Source organism: Miscanthus floridulus, chromosome 11 (genome assembly GCF_019320115.1).
Source record: "Miscanthus floridulus cultivar M001 chromosome 11, ASM1932011v1, whole genome shotgun sequence".
NCBI classification, from domain to species: Eukaryota; Viridiplantae; Streptophyta; class Magnoliopsida; order Poales; family Poaceae; genus Miscanthus; species Miscanthus floridulus.
The window spans coordinates 76,220,380-76,246,044 of record NC_089590.1 but is presented as its reverse complement, the minus strand read 5'-3'; the positions used below and the strand labels follow the sequence as shown (position 1 = coordinate 76,246,044).

The window sequence follows — 25,665 nt, the reverse complement described above, 5'->3', positions numbered from 1 at the left end:
ATTTGTTCTGCAGTGGATGCGTGGCATGAGCCTAGAAGAGGTCCAGCTGGGATTCCAGCTGATTCAGGAATCAGGTATGAAAATGTCAATGCTGTTAAGGCAGTGAAAGTAACAGTTAACGGAACAGAAAGCCACGTACTACTCCATCATGATCTGCGAGGTACCGGAACTTTGACTTCACGTCTTCATAGTTCAGAAAAAAGGAACAAAGGGTGGTCATGTGGTTTCCATTATACGATCAACAGCAGCCAGCTCGTTTCTGGAATTCTGCCCAACCTTCACAGAGACTTCTCAGCTACGAACCACAAAATCAGATTACTGCATAAAAGCCTGCTGCTCATGAACTTTATTGACTGTTTCACCGTATTTGCATAGCCCAGTTTCAGATTCTCACATCTCAAATGCTGACATGCCAAGTCCCGGCAGCAGGCCACCATCATTCCGTTGAACCGAAGATAGCAGTAATGATAAATTTAAGTGTTTAACAAACATTACTCCCAAATCCTAACCAAGCCGTCATTATCACCATATACTTACACAGATGCTACATACTTTGACCAGTATAAATGCCTAGCTGGCAACTGTTTATCTATCACTATATGACTGACAGTGTCACACATATACCATATAATAATTTTCTCATGCACGAACTCCACAAATCGGTGTGGGCGTTATTATCACTTATGGTAAAGGGTAACGCATGCGTGAAACACGGTCTCACGTCTTACTGCTGGGCACACTGTACCCTCGGACCAGCATCCTCCTCGTCTTCGTTGTAGGCTTCCTGCCGCCTTTGGTGCTTCCTGCGCCTCATCTCCTCTTCGATGTTGACATCATGCATGATGGTCTCCTCGCACTGATCCACCTCCATGTCTGACAATTGAGCCCTGGGCCTCTGTGGCAGGACCTTCTCGAGTGCCCGGCATTGGTCAGGTGAGAGGGCGCCAGATTCTGGGAACTCGATGTTGAATTCCACAAAGAGACGGCCCTTCATGAAGGACCGACCATGCTGGGGCACACCCTCATCATTTATGGCCTTGTGTTGACCTTTTTTTGAACAAAATTTGAGTTGAATCATTTCCAAAAGTCAAGCTCGATAGAATTTACAGACCAAAGCAGACTTAGGTGTCAAACCCAAAACAGTACCATCTAGATTGTAGAAGTGGGAACATACCAGGCTTAATAATTTCACCAGGATTGGACTTGATTAGAAGCTGCCTACCATCAAGATGGGTCAGAATGAACTGGAATCCACATAACGCCTCTGTCAGAGAGATTGTGTGCTCGATGAACAGGTCATCATATTTCCTCTTGAATCTTGGGTGCTCTTTAACTTGCAAGACGAAAACAATGTCTCCTGTCACTGTGTCAGGCTGCAACATGATGGACGGCATATTGCAATATTAATTGTGGCAAATGCAGTTATAAATAACTCAATGGATGTGTATACGCCTGCATCTTATGGCTACAGGAAAGGGGGAGAATTGAGCTCACAGCTTGATCAGCTTCACCCTGGAACACAATCTTTTGGCCATGCTGCATTCCTTTATCAATATGAACCTCAAGAACCTTCCTCTCCTGAACAACTTTGCTGGCTCTGCAGCTTGGGCACCTATCCCTTTCACTTATGATTTCACCTGATCAAGGATACATGATTACAATCACAAGAATGGCTGAAGCAAAACGCATTTTACAGGAAGATACACACAAATGGAATAAGAGTAGCATACCTGACCCTCTACATTCAGGGCAAACAGTGTTCATCTGTTGGATCATGCCTAATCCTATCTGTCTTGTTATAGTCCTCATTCCTACACCATGACATCTGTAGCATGTTCCAGGTGCTCCAGACTTGGTTCCTTCACTGGAAATAGGGAAAAGAAGCAACAAAAAATGTGAGACATCATTAGACTTGTAATGTAGAAGATCATTCCTTGCTCTTCAGAGAGAAACAATAAAGTACAGTGTAAGATAATATTATTATGATACAACTTCAAAGGCCTAGCAAACTGTGGTTAAAATGAGTGAAATAAACAAGTTAGTTCTTACTGTCAGGTGGGCTTGAACAGGATATTGACAGGATAATTCGGGTGGGCTTGATTTCATCACGTTTAAAGGGGGGCCGATAAGTTAGTTAGATTCACCTAGGTCTTGTTTGGATGCGCATGTATCCACCTCAATCCATGTGTGTTGGGGTGGTTTGTTGTGGAATTTAGTTAAAACATGATTCAACATTACAAGTCTAATGATTTCATAATAATCCAAACAAGGCCTAAGTGTTCAGTGTAACACGTTTAAATTGACAGTATAGGACTACTCCCCGCCGCTTAGCGCCGCCCCGCTCCGCTCTGCCACTCTGTGGCCCCGCGCCGGCGGCCCGCGCTGCTCCGCGCGACCCTGCACCCGCCCCGCCGCCCTGCGGCCCACGCGGCCCCGTGCCGGCGGCTTGCGCTGCGTACGCCGGCGACCCGTGCTGCTCCGCGCGACCCTGCGCCGTGCCCTGGAAGTCGCTCCGCGTAGCTCCGTGCGCCCATGGCCGGGCCATAGAGCTCCCCTTTGGAGCTCGTCCAGCACCGCCATGGCCGTCCTGACCTCGCGATAGAAAGGCCGCGGTGGAGCCCCTGCTCCCACGCGAGTGAGACGGGGAAGGCACGGCGCCGACGTGGGTCGTCTGCAGCTTCCGTCGTCACCCGTCTGGCGAATCAACTCCGCGGACTCCATCTTCTGTTGTCGCCATTGGCTTCTACTTCTGGTCCAGCGGCCACCTCTTGGTGTGGTTCTCTGCTACGAGTTGCTCTTTCTGATCTGCTTTGCCGCTGCTAGGTGGTGTGGACATGCTCAGTTCTGCTCTGCTCGGTGCTGATCTGCTCTGCTGCTGCTTGGTGGTCTGCTCTGCTCGGTGTTGATTTGTTCTGCAACTGCTTGGTGCTGATCTGCTGCTACTGATCTGCTCTGCTCTGCTCGGTACTGATCTGTTCTGCTGCTGCTCGACTAACTTCGCTGGAGTTGAGCTCCCCTCCATGGCTCGGCAGGTTTGCTACCCTGGCGCTCTCCTCGAACGTGAGCATGATCCTGCTCTTGCGGAGTTAGGTGCCGTTTGGCACGGCTCCAGCCAGCTCCGGCTCCCGCCTGCCATTTCACTGTTCATCCACTGTAGCAAGAGCCGGTTTTCTCTCACCCTGCCTTCTCTCACTGTAGCCGGGGTACTGTTCACGGAGCCAGCGGAGCCAAAATTTCGAGCTTCACCGGTGAAGCCGCTGGCTGTGACCATCTGTGAGAGGGAGAGGGAAGGAGAGAGAAAACCGGCTCTTGCTACAGTGAATGAACAGTGAAATGGCAGGCGGGAGCCGGAGCCACCTGGAGCCGTGCCAAACGGCACCTTAGTCGAGGACTGGGATTTCTCTCCGGGTAAGAGATTCCAAGCTGAAGTCCTTCACAAGTTCTCTTCTTCGGTGTATCACCCATCATCGTCTCCGGATGGCTTGTTCTTCATGCCTGTGGTTTTCCGAAGATACCTCTTTCGTTTGACTGAAGAGTCGGTTGCTATGGCTCTTCACTGTTGCCTGGGTGGCTCTCCTGCTGGATTTCATGTTTCCTATCTGCAAGATCGACATTTCCGCTTTTCTATTGCCTCGAAGCATGTGGGTTTGTTGGTTCTTGCCCTTAAGAGGATTACCACTGATCACTTTGACATCTACTTCCACATGTGGCGTGATGGAGGTGAAAACTGGAAACTCGAGCACAAAAAATGGGAAAAAGAAGAGAAGGAAAGCTGGTCAGCTGTGATCAATAAAAACAAACGCAAGATATCTGCCAAGAGGGTTTCTTTTCATAAAAAGCTTATCCAAGATTCTCCGGTTCATAAATCTCGTCCTAGGGAGCTTTCGTCGATGATCAAGATTGGTGCTATTTTCTGCCCTCTTACGACGGACTCCTGCAATGTTTTGAGGAACTCATTGTATTCTCTCTAGTGTTATGGAAGAGGAACAAGGTTATGCTGTGATGGTTGATGCTGCTTCATGCCATGCTGCCCCTGCTCTTCTCCAGCTTGGACAGGGCAATGAAAAGAAAATCTCTATTGACAGGCAGCACGATGAGCAAGAAAATTTAGTGGCTGAACTTGCTGGGATCCAACAAAACAAAGCTCTTGCAATCAGCAACTCTCCAATGCCTGTTGTGATCGATAACACATCTGAAACTAACCAAGATCAACTGCAAGTTAATCAGCAGCAGGTCACTGATCCTCTAGCTCTGACTGTCACAACAGGAAGCAACATCAACAGGCTGCCAGAAACTCACAAGGTCATCGATCAGAGACATGCCATCTCAAAATTCATTGCTGATGGGCTAAGGCAACTAACTGTCAACCAAAGCAATGACGCCTCCAACAAGATAATGGGAAGCCTCGACATTTCAAACTCCCTGATCCACATTTCCCAACACTTCCATATTGGGGCAGGGCAAAGTACCGAAGTGATTGTGGATTCACTGAACCTAGAACAGAACAGCACGCTGGTGAAGCAGGAGAGGGCTCAAGAATATAACTCAGATTGCAAACAACCTTGCAATAGTGCCTGCCAAACCTGGGACTACTGCAGAGCAGAATGACAGAGTACAGAAGGAAGCAATCAGTAATATCCTGGTCTCTGGCCTTAGACAGATAATGAACAATCAGCTAAACATTCAAGGCTCAAGGCCTTTAGGAAGTCTGGCTGTGCCTGTACTGGAGGTCCAAAGGCATCAGACTAGTATGATTGTAACAAGAACCACCCCGATTACTAAGGTGTACTACAGAAGGAAGTTTAGGAAAAACAAAAGCAGTCAGGCTAACATGAGAAACAATCAAATGCAAGAGGAAAGAGCTCAAATCTTTCCTGAACCAGTTGAAGATTACATGGTCATACATGAGCAACTTGATGAGGAAGATTACAGTACCAGAAAACCTTTGAGAAGAAAGAGGAAGTGCAGTACTCCAGTTTCAGCAAAAAAACTCAGAAGAAGTGACAGACTAAACAAGGCTCTTGATGGTCACAAACCCAAACAGGCTTCACCTCCCAAGGGTCAGATAGCCAGAAACAAAAGCAAGGGCAAGAAAGTTTCCCTACAGTCATCCATCAGGGGCAAACTCTTGTTTCCTCCTTCCTGCTCAGATGCTGAATTTCCAGATTTATCTATCATAAAGAAACACACTGAAATAGGGAACACTTACCCAGAAATTCCGGAAAAAGTCTACATAACCCCTTGACCTATGTCTTTGTGTCTATTTCAACACCTGAACTATGAAACCATGTATTTAGCACCCTAAACTTTTCCAAACAAGACATTTAACCCCTTGTAGTGGTTTTGGCTCCTTGATTTGATGACGTGGCTCCTGGATTTGCCAACATAGCAGTCCAAGCTGGCTCACATAGATATATTGGCGCTCCGGCCCACACGTCATAGATAAGGGAGACCGAGCACAGGGCACACCCTCCTGCCGGCGCCGAACGGCAGCAGCTCGAAGCGCTGCCCGCTGAAGTCAACAGCGGCGGCGCTGCTACCCAGGAATCCGGCACGAACTCCAGAACACGCTCTCCCACGTCGCGGGGTACCGGCCGATGGCCCAGGCATTGACCAGCACGCGTCGTGCGCGCCGGGACATGGTACCCCAGGATCTCGTCGTCTGCAAGCGGCTCCCGGGGCACAAGCAGTGGCACCGGCGCGTGCAGCCGGAGCTTCTCCTTCACCACGGCCTTCAGGCAGTCCAGCTGGGCGACGCATTGACGCCGCCGCCGCCACGGGTTGAGCCGCCGACCGCCGTGCAGACCTCTTCGTGGGGTCTGCGTATTGCACGGGTGGGTGACGAGCTCCGCCATGGCCCATTCCATCCACGCGGTTGTGGTGTCCGTGCCTCCCACGAACATCTCCTGCCGAGTGCCCACAATGCTGCCGGTGCATGGTTTGATTATGATACACGAAAGAGATCGATTCTACTACTACATATGCATGTATCTCCTACAACTAAAAAGAACAAAATGTGGACATCGTTTTGGTGCGACAATTGCCTTGGTTCGTCTGTCTGCCACCCCATGCGATCGATCCCACCTCCGTGTGACAATCACGGCAGTTGTTGATTTTCCTTGCATGCAGTTATTGATTTTCCTTGCATGAGACCCGCGTGCGGTGGCAATCATGGCAGTTTCCTTCCATGCAAAAGGAAGTGCTCCCTCGCGCGACCATCACGCTTGTTGTAATATAACTTTCTTGCATGCAAAAGGAAACTACTATCAATCAATCAAATCAAATCAAATAAGAAATTATTCTCATCAAGAGGTTATGATTTTCCTTCATGCAAAACAACTGAACATGATTATCTACCACGTTGCGGTGGCGGTCGATCCCTGCGGTGGCGGTCACGCCGCCGGCTGACGGGAGGTGGCCGTTCACTGGCCTCAGCTAGCAAGAGGACAATCTCGCCCTCGCCCGCGTCGTCCAGGAGCTAGCAAGAGGCCAATCTCGCGGGGTCGATTGCGCCCAGGCCGAGCACTTCGCTGATCGTTGCTGATTCCTCCTACTTTTTGCAGGAACGGGCATACATGATGCTGCCGGTGCCGAGTACATGATCTCGAGGCCTTCGCGTGACCCCTGTAGGACACCGAGGAGCTCGACGTTACCGACAGGCTGATGGCGCTCGTTGAAATCGGTGATTGTGAGTGTACAGACCAGTGTCAAAATTCAGTCAACCTTGATAATCTTTTTTTCCTATTTTTGTATGGTGCTTAATCTGCCGCTGTACCATGGCGAGCCATTGAGCAGGATGATGCTGGGGACGATGATGAGGAAGAAGATGATGGGGTTCATACACTGTTGATATTTTCTATCTAATCTTTGCACGACTCGATTGTCACGTGTAATTTTGTACCTTCGGATAGTTTCATAAAAAAAATACTAAGATTATTGCTGGTAATAATACAAACAGGGACTGTTTAAGGTAGTGAAATATCTTACCACATCATTTCTCTGAGCTCTAGAATTAATAAGGTCGTAGTATGTACTACTAAATCATAATCTGGAGCTGGTAGCCATAATTGGCTTCTTGCTAGAAAGAGATAGAATGCTAATCGAATTTACATAATCTTGTGATGATGTTCCCACCTCTGTGAACAAGCAGGCATGACACAGCAACTGTTGGATTGTTCAGATAAGCAAGGAAAATGGTTGTTTTTGTCTCCCTGTTTTCTTTAGCTTAACAGACTTAATTTATGACTATGGCGCTGGTTATTTATGCATTCCATTAGACATCAATGATTCATTCGTGATTTGTTGCCTGTAGATGTAAAATAGCAATCATACTAATATCCATTGCTTTAATATTTGTCTGATCTTTTCATGTTTAAATGGTGTAAGTTTCATTCCTTTTTTCTTTAAGATGGATTTTTTTTTTCTTTTTTTTACTAATAACCCGCAGATGATAAAGCAGCTGAGGGCAGAATCAAGGATGATAGCACTGTTGAAGACAGAGCCACCGATGACAAAGCTGTTGAGACAGAGCAAAGAATGATGAGGACATTGAGGACGGAATAACGGATGATAACGCCGTTGAATGTCAAGTCACTAATGATAAACCTATTCAGAGCAAAGTAACTAATGATAATGCCATTGAGGCCAAAGAGATTGAAGGTAAAGCCACTGAAGAGGCAAAGGAGATCGATATTTGGATGAAACTCCGAAATGTGATCAGATTTGGGGCACTGACTATGGAATTGCTAATATTGAAGAAAACCTAGCTGATAATGGCAACTAAGTTTCGTATAAAAATAACGAGGCTGCTCTTGAGGTTTCTCTCTACTCTGTGGTGCTAGAGCATGGTTGTTCATCACATAAGTTTCATACGCTAGCTCCCCATTTATCTAGGATTTACATTCATACATCAAAATTTTGGTCCTCAGATAGGAAAGCTTCAATTGCGAAAAATTCAGTTTCTGGGCTTCTGCTTGTTTCAAAATCTCGTGGCAATGATGTTTCAAGGTAAATTATGACTACGCTCTACCGCTTGTTTCCTTATTGTCGTTAGCATCAATTCTTTCAGATCAAAATTTAAGAAGAACCTAATTTTGATGTAGGCTGACATTTTGGCTATCGAACACATTTGTCCTAAGAGATCGTTGCACAAGCATTTGGTACTTCACGGCACTCAAGTCCATTTAAGGTTTTCAGCACAAATAGTGCAAAGAAGCCTGAGAGGAGTTTCGCTACAACACGATGGAAAAGTAACTACAATGGCAAGTATACCCAATATCATGAAGCTGCTAGATGATTGACGCGAAACTAGCACATTGTAGATGCATTGGAGAAGATGTGGTGGCATATAAAGGTTAACCCTATTACTGTGGCACTTTCCAAAAAGCTGAGTATGGCTCCTGTAAAACAGTGATGAGTAAAACCTACTACAAACTAATTCATTTTTTTAGTTTTCTGAAGGATTTTCATTTCACATGCAATGACACCCCACATGCAAACCCCTGTAGAAGATTTGTCAACTCCAAAGATTGGGAGGTTGTTAGGGCTTTCTGGGTGATCAGCAACATAGGAGTTTTTCTATTGATCTCTGGAAAACTGCATTTGATGATGCATTCAGCAGAAGTTGTCCTCTTCGTGCTGGTGGACATGAGTGTGGATGTTTACCAGTGTTGGTAAAATTGGTATGCTTTCAGATGCTGATTTTTGTTTCTTTGGTTATGTGAAGTCATGAAATTTTTTATGTTTCTATCATGTGATGGAGCATTGCGTAGCTCATTTAGATATTGTTATGTTTAATGCCATCCTTCGTGAATCAGAGAATGAGATACCCACAAATACTATATCTGACCCAATTGTGGACTCAAGAGTTCTGTCGATTCTAGCTGGCGACTTAAGCTTTGGATCAGGCACACAACTTAAGAACTCTGTATGTGCTTAAATTATGAAATGCTTGCAATTGCATGATGAACAAACAAACAACCTAGAATAGGGACTATGCATGACACCTCCCTTGCATTATTGATTGTTAACACATGATATATATTTCTGTAGGTTGGGAATTGGTCCAGATGGTTGTCTAATACGTTTATAGTTACCTGTCTAAATCTAATTATCTTGTTCTGAAAGATATTACCTTTGTCTAGTCAAGTTAGAAGGTAAAATACTAATGATTTCTTAAACTTTATAATGGTCTATACAACATGAAGACTTATGTAATATTGGTGTTCCGTACATCATACTTATAGGTAATAGTACAACACATGTTCATACATATGTTATCGTAACATTGTTTTTTCCGTTGCAATGCACGAGCATTTACCTATATTTACATATATACTCGAACCTATGTACAGGATGGTATGGAGATGCGGCGGAACTTATTCGTGGATTTATTGGCGCACGAAAGAAATGAATATCGATGATTTCTTCCTGCCGATATAAAACATTATCTTCGCCGCATCACGAAAAGATCTATACAGTAGAGCCTGTGAGCCTGCGACGTTGCGCTCTCCATGACTGTGTTAAATTCATAAACTTTACTTTTTGGATTAAATGTCACTTTAATGTTGGTAATTAATTTTTTACAGTATTGTTACCTTATCGTGCGATCCGTGTGTTTTTAGTACAAAATGTGAGCTATCCCGTAGCAACGCACAGGCACGCTACCTAGTATATAGATAAAACTAAAATAGCATCTTTTTTGGAGGAATAAAATTGAACACCTTCCTCAAACGTTCGCCTGATCTTCCGCCTCCAGCCTGGTGATGGCGTCCACCCAGCCCAGCCACGGCAGCAGCTCCCCGATCGGCGCCGTCCCGATGAGCTTCTGGAAGTCAGTGAACACCTTCCTTTGCCGACGGCTGGAGTCGCTGTCGTCGACGTCGAATAGCACATGCGCTCTCGTCACCGAGAGCGGCGCGCGACACTACGACGTTGGCGTACTCGGTGAGGAGCTCGCTGAGATCAACGGACGTACTGCTGGCCTGGGCGACGTGGTCGGACGGCCGATCAACGTGATAGCCTCCTGCTCCCGGATACGTCGGAACAACTAAGCAGGTGGACGAAGCACATGCGCCGCGGCTGGCGCTAGTACTCACCATAGGGCATGAACGCTACGTCGCGGCCGTAGAGGAGGCGCTCGGCCATGGCGCTCGGGGCAGGCTCACGAACGCCAAGTCGCGTGCCCGCATCACCTCCTCGGCGACGGCCGTGGGCGCGGAGGACATGACCACGGTGGGCATGTGGGCATGGCGCCTCGAACCACATCGAGATGGCCTTTGGAGGAGGCAGGGCTCGGGAGTCGGGAGTGCTCACGTGCTCGGGGAGGACGGAGCAGGGGCGGCACCCGACGGAGCAAGGGTGGCGGCCATGGCGGCCGAGGGATGGGCACCGCGTCGGTCTCCCGCACCGCACCGCCCGCAAGCCGCTGCGCCGCACGCCGCTCCGATGAGGCGCGGGAGGGCTGTGGCGGCGCAAGGGATGGGAGGGCCTGTGTCAACGTGAGGCACTACGTGCAGCGTGGAAGGAGCAGCAACGTCGCGCGTCGCGAGAGGCCAGCAGCGGCGCGCGTAAGAGGAGCGGCAACGGCGTCGCGGCGTGGGGAGCTGTTGTTGTGCAGACCGTGAGGCTCAGGATGAGAGAAGACCTGTCCACTTACAAAGGGGCCCCACTTGTCAGTTGTCCAAGTCAGCATCAAATTCAACCTCAGCGCGCCAGCGTGGCAAAACCGCTATGCGAAACCACCCTAGGGGGTTATTTGAACGGTTTTGCAAAGGTGAAGGGGTTAAATAACTGGTTTTGTAGGTTGAGGGGTGAAGTAGTCGAGCAGCAATAGGTGAGGGGGTTATGTAGACTTTTTCCCAGAAATTCCTATTGTGGAAATTCAAAAGGTGGCCACTCAGAAATGTCGTATCACTCCTTCGGAGGTGACGACAGAGCTTCTCCTTGCATCAAAGAAAAAACGTGAGAACAACGGAGGGAGGAGTAGCGTGGAGGTCCCAAAAGTGGTTATCAATGAATATTTCACCTCCAGCCTCTCATTTTGCCTTTGGCTTGCCTGTTGGTGTCTCTCCATTTTTGGTCTCCATGGATAGGAACACCCAACAGAATCAACAGAGCAGGAACTGGAACATCTTAAACTGGAATATTCGTGGTCTCAATTCTGAAGATAAATGCAATGCGATCAAGGAGAAAATTGAGGAGAGTTCTTGTGCAGTGTTCTGCATCCAGGAGACAAAAAGAGATCACTTTGATCACTCCATCAAGAAATTGGCTCCAAAACGTTTCAATAAATTTGAGTTTTCCCCTTCTGTTGGTGCTTTGGGAGGTATCCTTGTTGGATGGAACAACTCCATCTTCACTGGAGAGACGATACATAACAACAGATTTGCAATTACAATAAAATTTAAGTCAGTGCATAATGGATAATCCTGGCTACTTACCACAGTCTATGGTCCTTGCCATGGGCAATCTAGAGATGATTTCGTTGAGTGGCTGAACAATCTGCAGATTGATGACGAAGAAAACTGGATGATCCTTGGGGATTTTAATTTTTACAGGAGCCTGTCAAACAGGAACAGAGATGGTGGTAACATGAATGATATCATGGTTTTCAATGAAATAATTAGTAATCTGGAACTCCAGGAAATTCCCCTAAAAGGTAGAAACTTCACATGGAGTAATATGCAGTCCATTCCCCTGCTTGAACAAATAGATTGGGTCTTCACCTCCACAAATTGAATCTCCACTTACCCTAATACGTTGACGCTTCCAATGGCAAGGCCAACTTCGGACCACATTCCTTGCAAAGTCCAGATTGGAACCTCAAGCCCGAAATCAGAAGTGTTTAGATTTGAGAATTTTTGGATACAACACCCTGGATTTTTTGATCTTGTTCAGTCGATCCGGAACATCAATGTTAGAGCAACCAATAGTGCTACTAGAATCTCAGCCAAGTTTAAACTTTTAGGGCAAGCTCTTAAGAAATGGAGTAAGAATTTGTCTAATCTTAGCGGTACGAATCAGAAACTGGAGTTATGGCGGGAGACTTTGGAGTCCAAAGGTTTTAGACTTAGTAGAACTAAAACTGAGTATATGAGATGTGACTTCGGCACTACTACTCGGGAGGAGGAAGATGTTAGTTTGGAAGGTCAAGTAGTGCCTAAGATGGATACCTTTCGATATTTAGGATCAATGCTACAGAGGGACGGAGATATTGATGAAGATGTTAGCCATAGAATCAAAGCAGGGTGGATGAAGTGGCGGCAAGCGTCTGGTGTCCTATGTGACAAAAGGGTACCACAGAAGCTAAAAGGCAAGTTTTATAGGACGGCGATTAGACCTGTTATGTTGTATGGTGCAGAATGTTGGCCTACGAAAAGACGACATATTCAACAGCTAAGTGTCGCGGAAATGCGTATGTTGCGTTGGATTTGCGGGCATACAAGAAGGGATCGAGTTCGGAACGATGATATACGTGAGAGATTAGGGGTAGCGCCAATTGAAGAAAAGCTTATCCAACACCGGTTGAGATGGTTTGGACATGTGCAACGGAGACCTCCAGATGCACCGGTGCGTAGTGGAATCCTAAGTCAGGATAGTAACGTGAAGAGAGGCAGAGGAAGACCGAAGTTGACTTGGGTAGAGGCAATAAAAGGAGACTTGAAAGGATGGAATATACCCAAAGACTTAGCCTTAGATAGGAGTGCTTGGAAGACAGCTATTCACATGCCTGAACCTTAATTGTTTCTGTTGGGTTTCAACTCTAGCCTACCCCAACTTGTTTGGGACTTAAAGGCTTTGTTGTTGTTGTTGTTGTTAGCGGTACGATCAAGGACTGTAACTCTGTCTTGGAAACACTTGATGCTTTGGAAGAACAAAGACCTCTTTACTTACAGGAGTACAACTTCAGACTCATTTTGAAGGAGCATATCTTAAAATTGCTGAGATACAAAAAAGGAACGTTGGAAAAAGAGATACACCATCAGGTGGACCAAATTTGGAGATGAAAGTACAAGTTTCTTTCATGCTGCCGCTACTGAAAGATATCGTATAAACACTATCACTAGCTTGGTTGCAGAAGATGGCAGAGACGAATCTGATCATCATGAGAAGGCTGCTATTCTTCTGGAAGAATACAAAGGTAGAATGGGTTGTTCCACAACACCCTCCATGCTATATAATCTTGAGCAACTGGTTCAAAGGAACGACAACATGGAGCACCTGTCATCTCCTTTCACAATAGAGGACATTGATAAAATTGTAAAGCAAATGCCAGCTGACAAATCTCCTGGCCTGACGGGTTTAACGGGCTCTTCATCAAATCCTGCTGGCACATTATAAAGGAAGATGTCTACAGCTTGTGCTTTGACTTCTTCAGTGGCGATCTGAACATTCAGGCCATCAACAATTCCTTCATCACTTTGATCCCCAAGGTCAACAATCCAACAAATGTAAATGACTTTAGACCCATATCTCTGATGAACTATGTGCTTAAAATGATCACCAAGCTAATGGCAAATAGAGTCCAATCAGTAATCACTACACTGATCCATACAAACCAATATGGATTCATTAAGTCTAGAACAATTCAGGATTGCTTGGCTTGGGCATATGAATACATTCATCAATGTCAGCAATCCAAAAGGGAAATAATCATCTTGAAGCTAGATTTCACAAAAGCTTTTGACACTATTGAACATATCACCATCCTTGAAATGATGAAGCATATGGGTTTTGATGATAAATGGAGATTCTGAACACAAAAAATCCTAGGCTCTGGTTCTTCTGCTATTCTTCTCAATGGAGTTCCTGGCAAACAGTTCCAACGCAAGCGAGGGGTGAGGCAGGGTGACCCTCTTTCACCTCTTCTATTTGTTATGGCTGCTGACCTCTTACAGTGCATAGTCAACAAGGCCCACTTGGAGGGGCTGTTTGAGCTGCCAATTCCTGCCTATGAGGGTGCTGGATATCCAATTGTTCAGTATGCCGATGACACCATCTTGGTTATGAAAGCCTCTCAAAGGGAGCTTTTCATTCTAAAAGGGTTGCTTGAATCCTTTTCTCAATCCACAGGTTTGAGAGTTAACTATGGAAAATCTTGCATGGTACCCCTCAACACGACAAATGACAAAGCTCAGCTACTGGCAGGAGTTTTTGGATGCAAGCTGGAATCCCTACCTTTTACATATCTCGGCTTGCCAATGGGAACTACAAAGCCAAGAGTGGAGCACTATGGGCCAATCATGAATAGAACTGAAAGGAGGCTGTCCGCAGTTTCTAATTTTCTAACCCATGCTGGAAGATTAGAATTGGTAAACTCTGTTCTGTCCTCCCTCCCTACATATGCTATGTGTACTCTTCAAGTCCCTGTTGCTGTTCTTGAATATATTGATAGAGCTAGACGGCACTGCCTATGGAGAGGTTCTGAGAGCAACGCAAAAATGAAACCACTGGTAGCATGGAAGAAATGTTGTAAGCCAAAGAAGAAAGGTGGGTTTGGAATAATCAACTTGAGGAGCCAAAACTCTGCTTTGTTAATGAAGCACCTGGATAAATTCTACAACCAGAAAGATGTCCCCTGGGTTAAGCTTGTCTGGAATGCTCGCTATCAAAATGGTCAAATACCCCATGCTACCACAGATAAAGGTTCCTTTTGGTGGAGGGATCTTCTGAAACTTTGTGACATGTTTAGAGGAATTTCAAGCTGCATAGTTGGAAATGGCTCAACGGTTCTCTTCTGGTCTGATGTTTGGAACAACCACCTTCTCCAAGAAAAATTACAACAACAACAACAACAACAACAAAGCCTTTAAGTCCCAAACAAGTTGGGGTAGGCTAGAGTTGAAACCCAACAGAAGCAATCAAGGTTCAGGCACGTGAATAGCTGTCTTCCAAGCACTCCTATCTAAGGCTAAGTCTTTGGGTATATTCCATCCTTTCAAGTCTCCTTTTATTGCCTCTACCCAAGTCAACTTCGGTCTTCCTCTGCCTCTCTTCACGTTACTATCCTGACTTAGGATTCCACTACGCACCGGTGCATCTGGAGGTCTCCGTTGCACATGTCCAAACCATCTCAACCGGTGTTGGACAAGCTTTTCTTCAATTGGCGCTACCCCTAATCTCTCACGTATATCATCGTTCCGAACTCGATCCCTTCTTGTATGACCGCAAATCCAACGCAACATACGCATTTCCGCGACACTTAGCTGTTGAATATGTCGTCTTTTCGTAGGCCAACATTCTGCACCATACAACATAGCAGGTCTAATCGCCGTCCTATAAAACTTGCCTTTTAGCTTCTGTGGTACCCTTTTGTCACATAGGACACCAGACGCTTGCCGCCACTTCATCCACCCTGCTTTGATTCTATGGCTAACATCTTCATCAATATCCCCGTCCCTCTGTAGCATTGATCCTAAATATCGAAAGGTATCCTTCCTAGGCACTACTTGACCTTCCAAACTAACATCTTCCTCCTCCCGAGTAGTAGTGCCGAAGTCACATCTCATATACTCAGTTTTAGTTCTACTAAGTCTAAAACCTTTGGACTCCAAAGTCTCCCGCCATAACTCCAGTTTCTGATTCACTCCTGTCCGGCTTTCATCAACTAGCACTACATCGTCCGCGAAAAGCATACACCAAGGGATGTCCCCTTGTATGTCCCTTGTGACCTCATCCATCACTAAAGCATTCTCCAAGAAAAATTCCCCAGATTATATTCTTATGCAAAAGATAAACGAATTTCAGTGGCTAAGTTTCTAGAGAAAAACACAGTGATGGCTCAATTTCATTTACACTGTCAGAACAAGCCCACCAGGAGTACATGGAACTCCAGGACCTACTGCAGAATATTCAAGTGCAGGAACATTCAAAGGACACATGGCACTATATATGGGGAAATAGCACATACACTTCTTCTAAATTTTACAACTTCCCATACAAGAATGTGTCCCCCCTGCTCCCTTCCTGTGGATTTGGAAGTCCAAATGTTGCAACAAGCTGAGAGTTTTCTCCTGGCTCCTACTAATGGACAGACTCAACACTAGGAACATCCTTAGGAGGAAAAGGCACAAGCTGGAAGGCAACAACTACAACTGTGTCCTTTGCAATATGAATGTTGAAGAAACGGCCTTCCATCTCTTCTTCACTTGTTCTTTCAGCCAACATTGTTGGCAGTTCCTTGGCATTCAGTGGAATCTTACGACAGATTTTCTACAAATGATGATACAAGCCAAACAAGCTTTTCCGTATCCTTTCTTCATGGAAGTGTTCATTATCTCTGCATGGCAAATCTGGAAGCAGCGCAATAACCTCATTTTCATGAGAGGACCTCCTTCCTTCTCTTCTTGGAGAAGATCTCTCAAAGATGAAGCTCGACTTCAAGCTTATAGGATTTCTGAAAACAAGCGATCTGTTTTTCTCTCCTGGGTTGATTCTTGTGTTTAGTGGTTCTTTGTCTTTCTTCTTGTTCTAGCCTTGCTAGGGCTTAGCTGAAATGTTTTCTGTTTGTTTGGCTCAGTATTTGTTTTTGTGTTTTAATAAAATCTTACAGTGGGGGGCTTCCTCTGCTGTTTTCCTGGTAAAAAAAAAAGTATAGGGCTACTGTACAGGGACGAACCAAACTGGCAGTGAAAACATGATTCAACAAAATATAAGCTCAATAGATGGAAGTCAGTTGGGCTTGGATGATAGGTAGTGAATAATCCATGGGACATGATGATTGATGCATGATTGTGGATTTTTATTGGGTTATTAGGTGCATCAGACTTGTTTAGTTTTTAAATGGGAAACCCAATTTGGCTGTCCATTGGATTAGTTTTTTATAGAGCATAAATTTAAATAGAAAAGTTTTAGCAAATTTGTTTTTTTAACATATGCTTGCAGACATCCACCTGAACAGGATTGCACTGTGATGATCCTGTATAAAACTTAATACCTGCATTGGAACCAAGCATGTTTCCTTAGTGTTGAAAGAAATCCTTGTTGTACCAAACTGAAGTTTCCATAGTTGAAAATTGTGTCCCAATCATTCTTTTCATATTCTGAAGTTTCAAGAACAAAAGTAGTTCACTTAAAAAATTTAAAAGACCACCCTACGGTATAGCAGATGGCGGCAGTTTCACAGAGGTTTCATCAAGGGATCACATTCTCTTGTTTTTCTAGAAAAATAGTGCCTTATAAATTACTGGGTAACACAAGCATGTTGCCACCAGTAACTTCGTGGCTACACACAATCTGGATTACAAGGAAGGGATTCAAATGAAACAACCCACGTGGAATTTACAAGATGTGAACAGCCCACAGGATTGATATCAGAACACACATCTAAAGTACAAGTAGGATCAATAGATAGCTGAAATGGATGTGTTGGTAAATGTGGAAAGAGTAAAACTGCCAAGACTCTGCAAATAATACACTTTAGAACAATTAAAACATTGACCATATTCAATGGTTATTGGAAAATTCGAAAGATGGCAGCTACGTCTCGAGCTCCGATTATCAGCACTAGAATCAGAGGACACATCCTATACCTAAACCACATAGATGGACTGCGTAAGCCATTGCCATATGAGCTAGCATACCTAAAGGCTTGAAGTTCCAAGATATGTCATAAGACATTATCACAAAAAAATATTGTCCATAAGACTTAACGATATAATAGCTCTATAGGACCAACGAAACACTGAAAAGCTGCACAGAAGCAAATAATTTTTTTTCTCAAACATGCAGGAGAATTGCATACCATTGCATTAATAGAAGAAGCAAATAGAGTTGGTAAACAATTTAGCAGCATGAATGTTGTTTAAATTCCTGTTGCTATAACCAGCAGTATAAGTGTTAAATTCCCAACACTGTACGTGGTAGTGGAAGATGTTCTGTATCTTTTGTCAATATATTAATTGAACCCCCATTGCAACCGAAGCAGGACAAGAGAAAGCACAAGTGTGCAATGCCTTGTGCAAAACTACTAACATTGTGCAATCTGCAATGTACATGTTTGAGTAACAAAGCCAAGTTTTGATGATACAATCATCACAAATTCACATACCAAAACAAGCCATAACGTTAATAGATGGAAGTTTATGGCTGCAGCATTATCTCATTTGGAATATGATGAGGGCAAACTGTTGCACAGGAAGCATTCAGGGCATTCAGTAAATCACGATGCAACATGATCACAAATGCAGTTTCAAGCCTCTGCTACTTTTACCGAATATGCCAGTGGTTGTATTGAGTTGCATGCACCGATCAATTCAACCCAAAAGCTTAAGCTGATAGGGAGAGGTAGAGCAATTCACTTATACTTAAACACCCCCCAACCCCCGTGGAGGCTCCCTCAGGCCTCAGACATGGAGTAGGAGGCGAGCAACAATTATCTTGTTTAATTGCGTTAGCCAAGATTCGAACTCCAGACCTCTAGCTTTGATAACATATTGAGTTGCATGTACTAACCAATTCAACCCGGAAGCTTAAGCTAATAGGAAGAGGTAGGCAATTCGCTTATACTTCAACAGGTTGCAAATATCATCCTACAAGCCAACAAATAGTCCAGCACATGTGGACAAGTAGTTTACCTTAGTGTGTATTTTGAAAAATTCTATTTATCATGAGTGCATGACAAACAGTATCCTGTTATACATGGTGACATCATCTTGAACAATGAATGGAATTTTAGCAGGTTAAATAAATATCACATTACCACAGAAATAGATGACCCAAAATTTCCATAACAACCTGTTGGCTTTTGACTTTTTTCGCATTTATGATTATAATCTAGGAGTTTCTCTGATTTCCACCAGATTCAATCAGATGAAAATAGGTTTCAGCAACTCAAATTTTCAGTAGATAGTGGACAACCTAACTTGAAACTGAACAAGGATTGATTGCACACAGTGGTACGACTATAGGTGTCCCTCTGTATCCCTTTACTCTTGCAAAATTTGGCATCTTAAGTAGAGAAGGAGCTAAGTTCAAAATTAGTACCTTCAACTTAAAAAAAAAGGGCGTACCCAGTGCAGAGAGCTCCCGCTCTGTGCGGGGTCTGGGGAAGGGTGTTAGTGGCAAGCCTTACCCTCGCCTGTGCAATGCGAGGAGACCGCGACTCGAACCCGGGACCTTCCGGTCACAGGCGGTAAGACTCTACCGCTTGCACCAGGCCCGCCCTTCTTAGTACCTTCAACTTCAAATCAGCATATTCCAAAATTCAAACCAAATGGTGGTAAGTGGGGGCGGAGAAGACTTACCCCTTGCATTTTGAGCAGAGAACATTCCGTGATAACGATAGTCTCTTGGTAGCCCCATTGTACACATCTTCTAAAGAAACCTTCAATGAATGCACCACATTGTCACCACGTTTTTGCCTGCGTACCCTTGAGCTACTCCCTTTGAATCATATATCCTTGTGTAATTACAAAAATACAAGGAAAAAGTATTGAGAAACTTAAGACATATAATTTGCATTACCCCCGAAGGCACCACCCCCAAAAAACTGCTCAAATATGTCAAATGGATTATGGTAATCACTGCCTCCTCCCATTCCCTCCTTGAGACCATCCTCCCCATATTGATCATATATCTCCCTCTTTTCTGGGTCACTAAGCACCTCATAAGCTTGAGATAATTCTTTAAACTGTCCTATCCATGAAACAAAAATCGTCAGAACAACTAAACAGTCCAAATTCAAGCAACTAAACACTGTGTATCTTCATACCTTTTCTGGGTCTCCACCCTTGTCAGGGTGGCTCTTTATAGCAGCCTTCCGGTATGCCTTTTTAAGCTCATCCTGGCTTGCGGTATTGGAGACGCCAAGGACCTCATAGTACTTGGTGTTGTTGCTCCTCCTTGGAGCACGCCCAAACATGTCTTTCAATCAGAGGACAATCTCCCTGCAATTCTGGGGGAGAGAGAGAGAGAGAGAGAGAGAGAGAGAAGGGGAAAAAAACTGAATCAACTAAAGAAAAGTAGCCTAAAAATTCACCAATTCAAACAATCATTTTTATAGCAGAACTTGAAAGATGAACAATGTTATGATCTGCTGCAACATCAGTTCAGTATCATAAATGTGGACGCTTTATAAGCATTCACGAACAAATAAAAGATTTGTAAGAAGGGGCTGACCCAGTATGGAAATAAAGACATGCACCAGAACTCAAGCTATGGACCAAAATTAAGACATCATACATACAAACCCCCTAAATTTGCGCAACTACACAATCGAGCAAGCAGAACCAATTAAGAAGTGAAACTAAATTGCGCCGTATAACCATGGATCCCCATGTCATGATAAAGTCTGTAAGAGGTCAAAGAACACCTCCTTTGCACACCAAGAATCGATCATAAAGGAATTGTTAAATTGCCACAGTTATACACAAACTCCCACACCAATCATTAACACTGCTTCCGCTATTGTTTCCATTTAAAAAATTGAACTATCCTTATCCCAGAAAACCACACAGCATCACAAGACTGTACTTTTACCACTATTGCAACAAGACCTCCAGGCAAGAAACCTCACTAGACATCAAAAAGGCCAAATCTTTCAATGGGGATGTATAATCTGCAGATGAGGAAAGGCATAACACGGACTTTGGAGAGCTCAGAGGGAGATTTCCATGCAATTTAGGATTCACAAGCTGCTCCTCCAGCGTCATCTTGATGTCCTTCACTGCCTGCACCACCACAGTGTTGCCCTCCGCAGACTCTTGCCATGGAGAGAGAGTGAGACAAAAAGGTGAGACCTTGGGGGGAGGAGCAGGTTGTGTACAAGGAATATGGCAGATTTCCCAATTCAAAGAGGTTCAGAAAATAAAATAAAGTTATAATTGTTAAATTCGGTATTCTACTTAAAGACCCTTCTACTATTTTTCCCTTCTTATAAGGTCGAAGATAAATACATCCTTATATTTACCCTTTGCTTTTGGTTTGTTACTCTAATAACTTAACATTTGTCTTAGCTTTTGTACATTTCAAATGCTATGTGGCTCTGTGCATATTCTTTTTGGATAATATATGGTATTTGGGATATTTAGTTATTTATAGTTGTCTTTGGTGTAAGAAATAGATGGTTCGCTTTGCTGTGTGAATGAAATTTGTCTCTGATTTTGGATGTTATATCCTTGAATGCACATGAAAACTGTACTAGCTTTCAAGTATGGATTAGCGGTGATAGGATTGAATTCTTAAATTGAATGCACATGAATGCTTATCCACGTGTTTTTATGTATAATAATGAACTAATTAGACCTGTGAATTGTTTGTCATTGATGGTCTTGGAGAAAAGAAATGAGTATCTTTTTTGTATGTGTTCTTTAGTAAGTTGGTCCTTGTAAGCTGTAAGTCTGTAACCTGCTCTAGAAGTTTTGTTTTATGATTCAACTTACTGTGTGCACTCAACTTTGGCTAGCGCTTGAGTCATTTGGGTTGTCTTTAGTACGACAAAATTGGGGGTGGGGGTTCGCTTTTGGTGTGACTAGATGAGTGAAGTTGTGCTATCGCCAGTTCAGTTATGGTTATGTTTGATATATGCAATGATAATTTACTCCAAATATATACTAGAGCATTTTACTGTAGTTCATGTAATATTTTAGTTATAAGTTTCTCTTTTACATATGATCTCTGAATGCATTAAGGAAAAGCAGGTCCCTAGCACATATGGCCTTCTCCCCAGAAGCTACTAAATACAAAATACTTTGCATTACAAGATGGAACTAAGAAGGAATGGCGTTTACCATGTCAAATCAAAGAATAGAGGTGAAAGATACCATAGCAGTGTGTCTCCCCAGGGTATAAGTTAAAAATGGATGTGATATGTTCATATGTTTATGATCAGTAAGTAAGAGCATATTGAATATGGAGAAGAAAAGCAGTGTTAATGGGAAGACCGCTAGTTTGTTTGGGATGCACAATCTAAATTGGTCCAACATAATACTGATGGGAAGCAGCTCTCCTGCGTGTTTGAGAAAAAAATACAATGGGAATAAATTTAATTTATATCAGGAAGAATTTCATATAGGCCCTGTTCGCTTCTCTTATAATCCGTACTTTTCAGCTTGTTTTTTCAGCCAGAACAGTGTTTTTCTCTCACAACAAATCAGCCAGAACAGTGTTTCGGCTTGTTTTTTCAGCGAAGCGAATGGGGCCATAATCACAAATGTCAAAGATAATAGCATTAAACAAGGGCTTATGGGTTAGTGAAATAGTAGTTTACAGCGGAGTTAGAGAATCACTCCTTTATAAACAAAAAAAGAGGCAAGAAAACTATATCTGTGTATTAGAATCATTCAGTGCTACATTTATCTCGTGATTTCCACATTTATATTAAGTGCCAAGCACCAATATTCTCAAATAGGTTGGTCGCTTACTACCTAATGAAGAAAGGAAGATATATTATTGCATCACAATTTATGATAGACAGAAGACAGATTACAGAAAACCTCATCCACTCATGCTATCACAAGCAACTGGCGACTGGAGCTTGAAACAACTCAGTGGCAGTTACTTTTGAGATATTACCTAAAATGAATAGGAAGTGATGAAATGGACGTTAAAGATGAGAAACATAATTACCTTATGTAACTCAGAAAGGGCATTCACCTTTCGTTCTGGATCTAACAGATCAAGGTTAAGAGATTCAACAAGTCCCACTTCTTGAGGACTAGGATAGTAGGATACGCAAGGATCAAGAATGTCTAGTGAGAAAGCATATGCAACAGTCATATAAATTGCCTCTACAAGAATGGAACGCAGAACCAGTGGGTGATGGGTTTAAATAGCTGTAGCGATAGATGTCGTGCACGAAATAACACTAGAGAACTTTGCGTGTTACTTCGCTGGAATCCAAAACCATATATGGACACTATCTACCCCCACTGCAATTTATTAGGACAAGTGTCCATCGTGCTATCAACTTCCACTTTAATGAGTTGTGCAGACATTGTATCAGTTGTAAAGAAAACCAAAGCCCTCAAATATCACAAAAGGGTGCCCCAGAAGTCTAAATCTAACCCGCCGTATCTGGCCATGAGTCATTCAGAGGATAAGGATTAGGCATTCTGTGTCATTGCGTGTGAATATCTCAACAAGCCGACAACATTTATGTGCGATTATGCATAGAGCAAAGAAGTATTTCCCTCATTGAACAATGGCTACAAATCCTCTTATGACCTTTTTTATTTTCTGTCTCTTTTTACGTTCCTTAAACTCTGCTTTTGTTTTGTACTATCTTTTTTTTATCTATTTATAATATATATAAGCAGTAGGACTCCTGCTGATCCCTCAAAAAAATAAACATTTATGTGCGAGTAATGGCACCAGCTTAGGCAATTTATAATGTTCACACTCACATTTCTAGCTGACTCTCGTTGGTGTTACGCGGATGCATGTCTATTTTACCTGATTGCAGTTCAGTGAATTCATCCCTTATATGGTGTATTGTTCAACCTGCTCATAAATCACAACTGAGACGAGGGTGGTTTTTTTATAGACGATTGTAACACTGTGTTTTCAAGAAAACTAAAGGTGCAAAAAGTTCAGTTGCTCCTAAAAAATATGGAAACATCGCAGCCTGGTAACATAATGCAGTGAGGGTTCACGAACGTCCATCCATTCATCGAAGATGGGTACACATGGTGTAAATGTGAATCCTTTTGGTGAGATTTCAACAGGTGATTTGATAATTTTGACCCACTCCAAGCACCGGAACAAGAGACATGTACACCCGATAATTTTTGCCAAAAAAAAGAAATTAGTAGGCATAACACATGAATACACATGTAATTCGGTCAGATCCGATACAAGCAGCTAACATCAGGGTTTGGGTGCTGGGTTACGAAGAGCAGGAAGGAAGAGAACGGACAGGATACCTGGCGGGTGACAACCACTGGCCAAGCGCCCGGTGAAGACCTAGCGAAGGGCGACCCTGCTCGCCGACTCGTCCCCGCGAGGAAAGGACCATGGGAGAGAGGGGAATAGGAGGAAGGACGAGGAGGAGGTGAAGTGAACGCAAACGCGGTCGGGTCGTGTTGATAGCAAGCGCATGGCTGATTTTTTTTTCTCCCCCATCTCGATGTTGATAGCAAGCGCAAGGTGATGATTTCCTTTTTGAAAAATTGCAAATATCCCATCGGCCAATATCTTCTTTGTTATTTTAGCACGTGATGATTTCCTTTTTGAAAAATTGCTAATATCCCATCGGCCAATATCTTCTTTGTTATTTTAGCACGGGATCATACTTCCGCTGTCTCAAAACAAGTGCACATCTTGCTTAAAATTTGAACAAGTATGTATAAAAATACTAATACTTATGATGTGTAATAAGCTTTGTTACATTAATCGTAAAATATACTTTCATAATAAATTTATTTAGAGATGCAAATATTAATACTTCATAAGATATATAAATATTAATATTTATTTGGAGTACTAACTAATTTCTATATGACTAGTTAAACTTAAGGCAAGTTTAACTCCATGAGAGCATCTCCTTTACAGCTCCTTTACGTGTCTAAGACTCGAACTCTGTAGTTATTGGTCTAATTCTATATTTAGTAGATAAAGCTGGGTATAAAATATCCATTATCTAAAAAAAATGAGAGCATCTCCAAGAGTCAACAATCTTATGGGCAGTGTTGTTAACTTTCCATTTCTCATTAGGTATAATGCATACAAATAATATGATGTCATAAACCTCTCACTACACTTTAGCATATTCCATTTTCTTACATGACTCCTTTTCAGATGTTCCCTAGAAGCAACACGATCAAGTTACCAGAAGTGACTGATGCAGATAGATACCATGGTCATTTGTGGAATGCTCGACATGGAGAAGCAATCTGATTTAAGAGAAAAACTTGTCATCAATAGAGACACAATTCGAAGCACCATTCATCTACGGTATTCATCATAAGCCATGGGCCGAACGAACACAAAGCACGAGAAGGCTAGACCAACTCCCCCCCAGCAATGGAATAAGCTACTTAGGCCCTCTGCAGTGTATAACTTAAGTAGTGCTAAAAAAAGAGAGAGAACATCTAGGCATCACTTCCACGCTGTGGCTCACGGTCCCAATTCGCAACGATGCCAACAAAAACGGGAGCGATGCAAGTACTTGCTCCGCTGCCCAGCCGATGCCCAGTTCTTAAAAAACTATTTTTCGTTGCTCTTTGGCCTTACCTCGGAGATAGACGTGTACTGGATGGCTTGTTATTTTATTTCTTGTGGTCCCCACGTGTACTGATGGCTACGGTGCTAACTTTTTTCGACACTGCAGCTTCACAGTCCGATGCCCATTTGATCGCCGTGGGACCCATTCATTTTTTTTGCACCGCCTCCACGCTGCAGAAGGCCTTACGCGAGTCTCGGCGGATAGTTTTGTTACGTTGTTTTCAAGACAATCAAACGTGGATGAAACTCTCGCTCTTAATGTAAAGTTTTATTCTATAGTTTTACAGGCATTTAATTTCATGACTCATTGATAGTTGGTAATTGTGCCAAGAGAGTTTTATCCAGATAAAACTTATTTCTTATCTCTCTTCTTAAATACACTATCATATCATAAAAAATGCCTATGTGGCAAGCTATTTCATGCAAATAAAACTCGCATAAACTCCCACTGAGATAGGCCTGACTAGCTCTAAGCCAATATATTTAATAGTGATAACTTTTAGC

At 43.4% G+C, this 25,665-nt stretch overlaps 1 protein-coding gene and 1 pseudogene across 4 annotated transcripts; one reads left to right on the top strand and one right to left on the bottom strand.

Moving 5' to 3' along the window:
* Positions 1–444: 444 nt before the first annotated feature.
* Positions 445–24,020, bottom strand: LOC136491264 (chaperone protein dnaJ A6-like). 4 transcript variants are annotated; one of them, XM_066487525.1, is made up of 8 exons: positions 23,862–24,020; positions 19,712–19,894; positions 19,465–19,635; positions 19,245–19,324; positions 1,731–1,864; positions 1,495–1,637; positions 1,175–1,373; positions 445–1,047 (listed from the first exon to the last, which is right to left on the bottom strand). In XM_066487525.1, the coding sequence occupies exons 2-8, from the start codon at positions 19,859–19,861 to the stop codon at positions 725–727; spliced, it is 1,200 nt and encodes a 399-aa protein (XP_066343622.1). In that variant the 5' UTR covers positions 19,862–19,894; positions 23,862–24,020; the 3' UTR covers positions 445–724. The 4 variants fall into 4 exon arrangements, with proteins under 4 accessions (XP_066343622.1, XP_066343620.1, XP_066343621.1 ...); XM_066487523.1 differs by having other exon boundaries at positions 19,245–19,383; positions 19,465–19,630; XM_066487524.1 differs by lacking the exon at positions 23,862–24,020 and adding an exon at positions 20,587–21,609 and having other exon boundaries at positions 19,245–19,383; positions 19,465–19,630.
* LOC136493832 (uncharacterized) lies at positions 7,444–10,052 on the top strand (annotated as a pseudogene).
* Positions 24,021–25,665: the final 1,645 nt, after the last annotated feature.